Source organism: Sapajus apella, unplaced genomic scaffold (genome assembly GCF_009761245.1).
Source record: "Sapajus apella isolate SASKATOON/1434 unplaced genomic scaffold, GSC_monkey_1.0 scaffold4, whole genome shotgun sequence".
In the NCBI taxonomy this organism is placed as follows: Eukaryota; Metazoa; Chordata; class Mammalia; order Primates; family Cebidae; genus Sapajus; species Sapajus apella.
In genome coordinates, this window is record NW_022436944.1 from 53,403,810 (window position 1) to 53,414,561 (window position 10,752).

At 35.5% G+C, this 10,752-nt stretch overlaps 1 protein-coding gene across 3 annotated transcripts in view; it reads left to right on the plus strand.

The window, feature by feature from the left end:
• PDCD6IP (programmed cell death 6 interacting protein) overlaps nucleotides 1–10,752 on the plus strand; it is a 69,526-nt gene that overhangs the window by 23,953 nt on the left and 34,821 nt on the right. For 2 of the 3 annotated variants that reach the window (XM_032269462.1, XM_032269477.1), the window contains exons 5-8: nucleotides 330–483; nucleotides 1,632–1,732; nucleotides 4,025–4,156; nucleotides 10,092–10,314. In XM_032269462.1, coding sequence (XP_032125353.1) covers nucleotides 330–483; nucleotides 1,632–1,732; nucleotides 4,025–4,156; nucleotides 10,092–10,314 — 610 coding nt within the window. The remainder of the gene's footprint in view (nucleotides 1–329; nucleotides 484–1,631; nucleotides 1,733–4,024; nucleotides 4,157–10,091; nucleotides 10,315–10,752) is intronic. The other variant, XM_032269470.1, reaches the window with a different exon arrangement.

Sequence of the window (10,752 nt, forward strand, 5' to 3'; positions counted from 1 at the left end):
TTAATGTTTATCCCTGCCTCTAGTCTCACATTAGTTTTGAAGAAGTGTATCTAAAAATAAGCTTAATCAGATTGTTCCATACTTTGTTTTTCCTTGTAATTTACTTTTAATTTTTGTTAAATCCCTTGTTGTGCTATAGAGTTTTAGAAAGATAACCTTATTGTCTGTAGATCAGATGTTTTAGATTGGTTTTGCATATTAGAAAAATTTAAATAAATATTAACTGTTCACTGAATTAACATTTGAAATGACTTTTATATGTAACAGTAGCAAATTATGTCTTGCTGAGTTCCTATAGATTTTAAAGAAATTCTTTTCCCCCCCTTTAGTTTGCTAGTGGTGCCTTTTTACACATTAAAGAGACGGTTTTATCTGCCTTAAATCGAGAGCCTACCGTGGACATATCTCCAGATACTGTTGGGACCCTCAGTCTTATTATGCTGGCACAGGCTCAAGAAGTATTTTTTTTAAAAGCCACAAGAGGTAACTCCCCAATTTGTCGTCCATTTTGTTGTATGTGAAAAGAAGTGATAGGCTTTTAAATTAAGAAAGTGATTAGAATATAGTATGTTCCATGTAGAACTTTCCTTCTTGAACTTGATATATAGATTATTGAAAATTTTCAGCTATCCTTTTCTGAACTTATGGCACAAATGCACATTTAAGAATGTAGGCTGTGTTTGAAGTCATGAAATGGTTAGTTAGTAATTGTCTTTAAACACTCTGTTCTGGAATAGTATTTATGTATGTTTTTAATACATCAGACATTTATTCAGCAAATTGGGTACTTAATCTGTGCCAGTCACTGTTCTAGTTTCTAGATAAACAAAGTTAGAAAACAACCTTACATTTTGGTGCCGGAGAGATGATAAACAAGAATTAAGTAGCCAGAATAATTTCTTAAAGAATTGCTGTAAGATTTCAGAAATAATTGCTATAAAAAATAAGAAAGAATTACATGATAGTGGCTGGTGGTATGGTTATGGACCAGGGATGTAGCGGAAATTGTGCTAATTTTAGATTCATTAGTCAAGAAGCCTTTCTTTCAGGAAATCCTGTTTAAAGTAGACCTAAATGACAGGAAGGAGTCATCCAGGCACAGTTCCAGGCCCTGGGAATGAGGGAATAAGAATAATTTTTATAAGGCATATAAGTTAGCATGAGAGATTGAAATATGGGCTGAATGTGTAAGTACAGAGAAATTGAAAATAAGGGATCGGACATCATGTGGAAGAGATAGGAATTGGAATACTTTTTTTCTTTTAAAATAACAGCTTATATTGAGAAAAAATTATTATACACTGAAGTTCACCCTTTTTAAGTGTACGACATAATATTTTTAGTATATTCATAGTTTTGATCATCACTATCTTATTTTAGAACATTACCATCATCCCAGAAAGAAGCTGTGTACCCATTAGCAGTCACTCCTCATTCCCCTTTCCCCACCTGCTAGCAACCACTAATCTATTTTGTCTTTGTTTTAAATTTTGTGCGGAAAATGTGATTTCGTCAATAAGGACATTTTAAGATGCATGTACAAACTTGTGATCTCAGTGTTTATACTGAGACATGTCAGATTAGCTCATATTTATTTTAATTATAATGGTCAACTTCATATTTTATTCCAGATAAAATGAAAGATGCCATCATAGCTAAATTGGCTAATCAGGCTGCAGATTATTTTGGTGATGCTTTCAAACAGTGTCAATACAAAGATACTCTCCCCAAGGTCAGTTATTGTTTTTATAAACAGTTGCTTACTTTGCATGTGGAAATATTTAGACTTTTTTTTGTGTATGAGAAGCAATTTGAAACTTACGTATTGTAAAGAAATTTGAAGTTTTAATAGAGTTATCAGAAGAATATATAGTGGAAATAGTTTTTCTTTTTAAATTTAAGATGCATGAACAATTCTTTTATATTTCGGGGTGCCTTTGTCTTTACCTTTTACTAAACTTGTTTTTTCAAGCTAAAACTCTTTCTGGAAAACATTGACCATCTGTTTTCAATACTTTTATCAAATCGAGGCTTTGTGTAGTTCTGAATCATTGGTGGTTTGGTACAAGCATGTATACTTGAGCATGTTGATTATTCACACTTTTAATTATTGTCCTGTTTTCTTAAAGATGAGTCTTAAAGCGCAAAAACAGACATAAAGAAAAAAGGAAAAGAAAACTTAACAAATTCATCTGATACTTTGGTTAGAATTAAGTTTTGCCAACAGGGATAAAAAATTGGGCTGCTAATGGACAGCTAAGGAAAAGCAACCATCTTAAACCACATATCACAGGAAGTATAATGTTTTAATGTAAACCTTTCTGAAGTGACAATTGAAAAGACTATTCAGTGATGATCATTTGTTAATGACAAAGCAAATGACTAACAAGTAGATTTGGAATGATTAATAAAGAAAACTTAAAGTTTGAGTGAAATATATGTTTCAACTATTCTCCTTCAGAAATGTTCAAGGAATTAGTTTCATCATATGGTATCATATACCATATGACTGTATATGCTATTTGTTATATATTTTTTTTTAGTAGGGGAATTTATTGATTTATAAGTCATATTCAGGAATATTTGTACATTAAAAAATTGCAGACAACTTGGGGATAAAGTAAAAATACACATAAGTGCATCAGTAGTACTTAGAAAATGATCAATAAAGAGTTAATGTGAAGATTCCTGGAGATTTAAGATACAGCAAGAACCTAGTAGAAATTTGCCCAGGACTCTTGGGTATTAATATGCTTCCTCTTAAAAAGAGACTTGGGATCTCCTCTCATGTTTTTTTCATCTGAAAGACCTCATGTTCAGCTGCACAGTGTACCGTTACATCCTGTTGGGCCATTAGTTCAGTCCTGTCATGGAGAGAAGAATGTCACCTACAAAGACTTGGAAGCTACCTCTGCAGCATTCCTGGTATTCCTTGAAAATCTCCTGTTTCAGAACCAAGTTGCTCCAGCCTTACCCTGAGAACTGGCATGAGTGTAGTTTGAAATTTAGATGTGTTTTATTTTTTTCTTTTTACTAATAAAGCTCATAAGGTATTTTCATATTCTAGTTATAAAACTGAAATATCTGCAAGTAGTGATCCAGGAAGATAGGAAATTATTCCCTAGGAGACAGGAAAGCACACAAGGTAGTAATTCAATTTTTTATTCTCTTGCAATTTTTGACTAGACAGTGATTGTCTAGCCTAATTTCTTGGATTTTTAAATATCATATGCTTCCTAAAAGCAGTGAGGTTACAGGTTAGGATTTGGCATTTTGGAAGAGCCACTACTGGCATAATTGCTTTCCTGCTTTTTGTCTTTGGGTCTTTTAAAATTAATTTTGACTGGAATTATTTTTTAAAACAAATAGGCAGAGTAATACTTTATCATATCATTGGTCATATTCTTAATGCATTTGTCTATGATATGTTTTTGAGTATATGATACTGAAATATTAGTGTATCTATGATACTAAGTCATTTTTGTATGGCTAAAATTATTAAGAACCCTCCTAGGATATGAATTTAAGTGAAAATTTACTGTGTTTTTTCCTTTAAACATGATGAAACAGTCAGCTATAGAGCAATTTCATTAGTATATGTGAGTAGTGATGGTTTAGTTAACTCTACAGGGTGGGTAAGGGCTCATAAGAAAGCTTCTAAAGCCCTGTCTTTGGTGTTCCTCTGTGAATGTCCATTCTACTTCTCTTTCTAATAATGCATGCTTTTCTTTCTTTTTGTAAACAAAATGTTGACTTCATGGATCAATTAAAGAGAATTATAAAAGTCTAAATTGGCTTCAGTTAACAGTTAAAAAAAACCCCTTAATTTTGATTGGAAGAAAAAAATTTGATTCGTAGATTTCAATCCACACAAAATCATGTCGTCTTCTCTGTTTACACCTGATGACTAACCTATCTCTAAACCATTAATGGGGTGATTCTAATTTCTGTCTTCTTTTCCTTTTTCTTCCTGCATCCCGTGTTGTCTGTGGTGGTTTGTGTGGTTGGACTCTCCCCTGGTCAGTATTTTTATTTCCAGGAGGTGTTCCCTGTCTTGGCTGCAAAGCACTGTATCATGCAGGCCAATGCTGAGTACCATCAGTCTATCCTGGCAAAACAGCAGAAGAAATTTGGAGAGGAGATTGCAAGGTTACAGGTGAGTCTCTTGGTAATAAATACTTAAGTAACTAACTTGGATCTCTGTTTTTTTCCCTAGTGAGATTTCCAAGTTTGCCCATAAAAATTTTTCCCATTCATCACCCGTATCAGAGAGACAGGTGATTGTTTTTATCTTTAGACTTTATCTACTAAATGTTTTTTTGAGGTCTCATATTTTATCTAAAAACATTCATGCAAAATTTACATTCAATTCTCCTTTTTATCCATGTTTGTTTTAATGTAAAAATAATTCTAAATTAATTGCCATGATCCAGGAGTATGTGCAGTGTTTAACTTGTGGCCTGGTCTTTGTCTAAACCGGGGCATATACTTCCACAACTTGAGGACAGTGGAGATATGTGTGTGTGCATATATATATATCTTGTAAACGACAGAGGACCTTCTATGCAGTTGTATTCATACTGCTGGTATTGGGTGTGACCTTGTGGCACCTGAGGCAACTTGCCAGCAGGAGCAAGAACTGTTTGTATGAGTTGTTTGTATTTTGAGTATTGGTAGGCAGAGGATAGGAAGATGACTTAGGGCATTTGAGTTAGGGAAGTTTAAATATGGACTGATTATTAGAAGATACTGTGGATTTCTTGGTTCATTTTGTGCTGTTATAGCAGAATACACAGACTGGTAATTGATAAAGAACAGAAATTTGTCACAGTTCTGAAGGCTGGGAAGTCCAATATCAAGGTGCTGGCTCTGGTGAGGGCGTTTGTGCTGTGTCACCCTTGGTGAAAGTTAGAAGAGCAAGAGAGTGCTAGTGAGTAAGAGAGAGCCGACCTGTTTAACAAAGCCACTCTCTTGATAACTAACCCTCTCCCATGATAATGACATTAACCCATTCATGAGGGCAGAGGCCTCTTGACCTAATCACCTCTTATGCCCTCATCTCCCAATATTGTGGCATTGGGGAAACGTGAACTTCTGGGGACACATTCAGACCATAGCAATGGAAATGTTGTTTAGGGGGTTCAGATTAATTAGACTTTTCATGAGAAAACAATCTCACAGTGACCAAATCAGAGAGAGGCTTTTAAAAAAAGTCGAACCTAGATTTGTCTGGGTCTCCACTTTGATTACAGTAACTTAGATTCATATATAAAAATGATTTTGAGCAAGGAATTTGTGGGAAGGATTCTTTTTTTTTAAGGCTAGCATATTTAAATTATAAGTTTGGTTTCTTTATTTTCTAGTTTCTGGAAATTAAATTTAAGTAAGCCCATATTTAGTCTCTGTAAATCAGTCAGAGAAGGAACTCCTTTTGAAATTTAATCTCGCTTTTAAGTACCCCTGAAAAAAATGAAACTATTTCAAATTCACACAGTGGGAGGTAAAGACTTTTCCTCAGTTATAAATACATAGATTTTATAGCTTTAGTTTTACAGCTTTAGTCATAGGTTAAAAGTTAAGACAGAAGTTGAGTGTGATGGCACCTGCCTGTAGTCCAGTTACTCAGGAGGTTGAGGTGGGAGGATTGTTTGAAGCTAGTAGTTTGAGGCCAGCCTGGACAATGTAGTGACAACCTTGTCAAAAAAAAAGTTAACACAGAACACACTCACTGATCCATATTTTAAAGAGCAATTCTTCTTTCCTATAGGCATGAAATATTTTTTACTTGATTTGAGCTTCTGAGAAGGCAAACATAGCAAACAGACAAGAAGTTGACCAATAAAGTATATTCTCTATAGTTTCTCACTCAGTAGAGGATAATACTCTGTGATTCTGACAGAGATCATTAGGAGGTCACGCTATTGAACTAGCTTTCTTTTTTTCTTTTTTTTTTTTTTTTTCATAGAGACAGGTTTCTCCCGGCCTTAAACCAGCTTTCTAGTTATGGCTACTAGCAAAGAGAAATAACTTACTGGTCTTGTGCAAACCAGAAATGAAAATAAAATCACAGTCAAGAAAATCAAAACGATAGATAAAATGGCAGCAAAGGTGTAAAATTACTGGTTAGAATCACTTCTAGGGCCAAGAAAAATTGTACCTGAGCTTAATACAGCTCGTGAGTTGTATTTCTTGAACAGTGCAGTTTATGTGGCCCCAGAAGATGGATCTTCTAGTTCATTTTGGTGGATCTTCAAAGATGATGCAGTACAGTTTTCAAAAAGATACAGAAACACACACATATAGACACATATGTAAAAACATGACATATAGAATGACTACATGTCAAAGATTTATTTAACTCATTAATGAGGGACTTAGCAAGACTGTAAATCTGGTTTTGTGAAAGTATTGTTTGTTTTCTTTGTTATGATAGTAGGTTGTAGATATTAAGGAGATTGTCCTTATTAGGAGAATACTTGCTGAGATGTTTAGGAATGAGGGCTTATAGCATCTAACTTCAGTTTCAGATAGTTCTGCAATAAAAGAAAAAAAGGTACATGATTATGTGTGTGTATGGGAAAGGAATAGATAAAGCAAATGTGGCAAAGTGGTAATTGTTGAACCTAGGTAATTATTTTGTGGGCTTGAAATTTTTCAAAATAAAATTGGGAAAAATCCTTTATTCCCACTGCCCCGTAGTTATGTTCCATTAGTTTCTTGTTTTTTTCTTTCTTTCTTTGAAATAGAAGCAAATACACACACACACACACTCTCACACTCTCACACTCTCTCTCTCTCTCTCTCTCTCTCTCTCTCTCTCTCTCTCTCTCTCTGCACATTCTCACTTCTCATTCTTACCGAAGTGGTAGTACACTGTTAATATATACAGTGTTGTACACCTTCTTTTCCCATATAACAATGTGTCCTGAAGACCTTGACATCTTAATTCAGCAATAGAGAGACCATCCTTAGAGCTGCATTGTACTTCACCACAGTTTATTGCTGTCTCCTATTGCTGGATACTTGCATGTTTCCAAGATTCACTATTGTAAAGAGTGCTACAGTGAAAAATCAACGTACACGAGTCATTTTGACTTCAGCAGGTGTCTTAGCTTAGGCTGCCATAAGAAAACCATAGACTGGGTGGTTTAAACAACAGAAATTTATTTTCTCATACTTCTGGAGCCTGGAAGTCCAAGCCCAGGGTGGCCAGTATGGTCATATTCTGGTGAGATTTACAGATGGCCTTCTCTCTGTGTCCTCATACGGTGAACAGCGAGAGCAAGCCGTCTGGTGTCTCTTCTTGTAAGGGCACTAATCCCCTATGAGGCCCCACCTTCATGACCTCATATAAACCCCGTTATTTTCAAAGGCCCCCATGTTCAAATACTATCACATTAGAGTTAGGGATTCAAAATACGATATTTGGGGAAGACAGTTCAGTACATAGCAGCAAGTATATCTTAAATTAATAGAAATGTGATTGCCAGTAGCAATATATAAATATATCTGTACTGCAGCAATATTTCTTTGGTGAGCTTTCATTATCTACTGGAAGGATATATTGCTTGTTTTCATTTTTTTCTTACTTTTTTTTTTTTTTGTATTGAGAGATGAGCTTCCTTTTCAGTTACTTGTGTTTGAAGACATTGATCTTGCTGATGTTTCCTGTGCAAGGGAATGGGCAGGTTTCGCTTTACAAGCATCATTGTGTTAAGGGCTCCCTCCCGAAGTCCACCTCTCTGGCTCTCAAAGCCCACCCTGGATTAGGAAGAATCCCACTACTTCTGTACCTGTGCTTCCCTGAATTCCTCACAGCCTTTGCGTTTCAAGTTGATGCATCTACTTTTAAGGCTTATATTTTGCTGGTATTTTCTGAGTGCTTATGCCCTTTCTTCTCCCTCCCTACTCTTCTGTTTTCTCTTTTCTGCTTCCTCTAGCAGCCCTGTCTTTTTAGTTAATCTGTCTACTTTTTTTCTCAGCAGCTTTCTTGGAATGAGGCCCCTCAGTATCACATTTTTTTCTGTGGTTATCTGGTGGCATGATAGGGGCCAGTTCGCTTTGCCTTTACCATCACCTGGCAAGGTTTTCTCATCCTTTTTTATTGTTTTCAGATTTTCTTAAAGTAGTTTCAACTCAGGGTGGCCCCCTTAGCACTTCTCTTTTTTCCCCATGTGTATAGCGTGCCTACGGTTCTGGTACTAGTTTCTGCTATTTGGGGGAGTGTTCAACCACATTTACAAATCAAATTTGATTTACAGATTTAAAAAGTGATTTAAATTTGTGCAATTTCTCATTTCCTAGTTTACACCGAAGGGTAGCTTTTGTTTTGTTTTAGTTATCTTTGTTTCTCTAAGGATGATACCAGCTTTGGAGGTTAAGATTTTTATCATGTTAAGGATATTTCTATTTCACTAAGATTAAAAAAAAAATCAAGAATATTGAATTTTATCAAATATTTTTTCAACATCTATGGAGAAATTTGATTTTTTAACTTATTTTGGAGAATTACGTAAGTAGATTTTCTAGTATGAAACCATTTTTTTATTCTTATAATTTTGGTGTTTTAGACTTGCCTTATCTCCTCATGGTCATTGTATAATTACAGATGCTTTCTATATGCCTAAGAATATAATATATTCTCTATTTGTGGAGTCTAGCGTTCTCTATGTCTGGTAAACCAAGCTCGTTAATCGTGTTGCTCAAATCTTCTATAATCTTACATATTTTTTATCTGGTCCAGCCATTGCTGAGACAGATTTGTTAAAATCTTCCACTTTGATTATGGGTAGATGTATCAATTTCTCATTGTAATTGTTTATATAGATACTATTACATATAAAATGTAAGAAATTTTATATCTTTCTGGCAAATTGGCAAATATTAAAAGATTATGTATTAAATTTAACCCTAAGAATACTTTTGGTCTTATTGTCTCTTTTATATGATGTCAGTATACCTAATACTATTTAAATTTGTATGAGGCTTATGTTCATTTTTTTATAAGGCCAAACTTTAAAAAAAATTTCTTACTGGTGTTGACATGTTGTTCTCTTCTTGTGGTGCTGAGTAATTTATTTCAGATCCACTCTTTCACTGAGAATTAGGCCCTTTGAGGTTCCTGCCTTCATGTGAAGGAGTGAAAGAGTGAAAGAGGTGCATCTCAATTCTCTGTGTTGTGTGGTTTCAAGACCCTTGTCTCGGGTCTCCATGAGGGCCTTTAGTAAGTTTTAATTGTTAATTATTTGGGTATAGAAATAACCCAACAGCCAGGCTGGGCTCAGTGGCTCACGCCTGTAATTCCAGCACTTTGGGAGGCTGAGGTGGGCAGATCAGTTGAGGTCAGGAGTTAGAGGCCAGCCTGGCCAATATGATGAAACCCCATGTCTACCAAAAAATACAAAAATTAGCTTGGCATGGTGACGCACACCTGTAATTTCAGCTTCTTGGAAGGCTGAGGTGGGAGAATTGCTTGAACCCAGGAGATGGAGGTTACAGTGAGCTGAGATTGAGCCACTGTGCTTCAGCCTGGGCATCACAGAGTGAGATTCTGTCTCAAAAAAACAAGGAAGAAAAAAACCAAAAAAACCCAACAGCCAGCTTTTTTTTTTGAGATGGAGTTTCGCTCTTGTTACCCAGGCTGGAGTGCAATGGCGTGATCTCGGCTCACCGCAACCTCCGCCTCCTGGGTTCAGGCAATTCTCCTGCCTCAGCCTCCTGAGTATCTGGGATTACAGGCACGCGCCACCATGCCCAGCTAATTTTTTGTAGTTTTAGTAGAGACGGGGTTTCACCATGCTTTTTTCAATGTCAGTTTATATTCACTGGCCCATGGATTTCTTTTATTACCTTGATAATTCACCTGTGTGTTTGTAGGGATGGCTGCTATGTATCATCCTTCAGTTTTCAGGTATTTTGTGATGGGAGAATTTCCAGGTTCTCCTGTCAGCCACATTGCTGGAAATGCAAGTCTTCAAATTAAAGATTTTTTAAAATTTATTTTTATTTTTTAACCAATGCTTAAATATTTGGTGGGGAAAGAGAAAGAAAATCATCTTCCTCTTTTTTGTTGTTGACATTTTTCTTTTTAGCATGCAGCAGAACTGATTAAAACAGTGGCATCTCGCTATGATGAATACGTTAATGTGAAGGATTTTTCTGACAAAATCAATCGTGCCCTTACTGCAGCAAAGAAGGATAATGACTTCATTTATCATGATCGAGTTCCAGACCTTAAAGATCTAGATCCTATTGGCAAAGCCACACTTGTGAAGTCTACCCCAGTCAATGTACCCATCAGTCAGAAATTTACTGGTATGTCAGTCATTCAGACACGCTTTAATCTTAATTTTTCTCCAGTTTGCTCTGTTTTTCCTAGCTAAAAATCACATAATTGCTATTGTATGCTCTGAATATAATTTGCATTCATCTTGTTTAAAAGGAATATGAGAATAAATATTGTATTGTGTCGTTAGTGCAATGTTAAGATGGAAAGTAAATGATAATAAAGCATATGTAAAGTATACGATAGTTAGAAGACTTGAAACTGTATGTTTGATTAAGATTGTAGCACTTGTCATTTTGTTAACATAACATTTGTTATTTAAGATGCTACCATTAAAAATAAACAAATATAGTTGGGTGTGATGGCTCACTCCTGTAATCCTAACACTTTGGGAATCTGAGACGAGTAGATTGCTTGAGCTCAGGAGTTCAAGACCAGCCTGGGCAATTGGTGAAACCCTGTCTCTA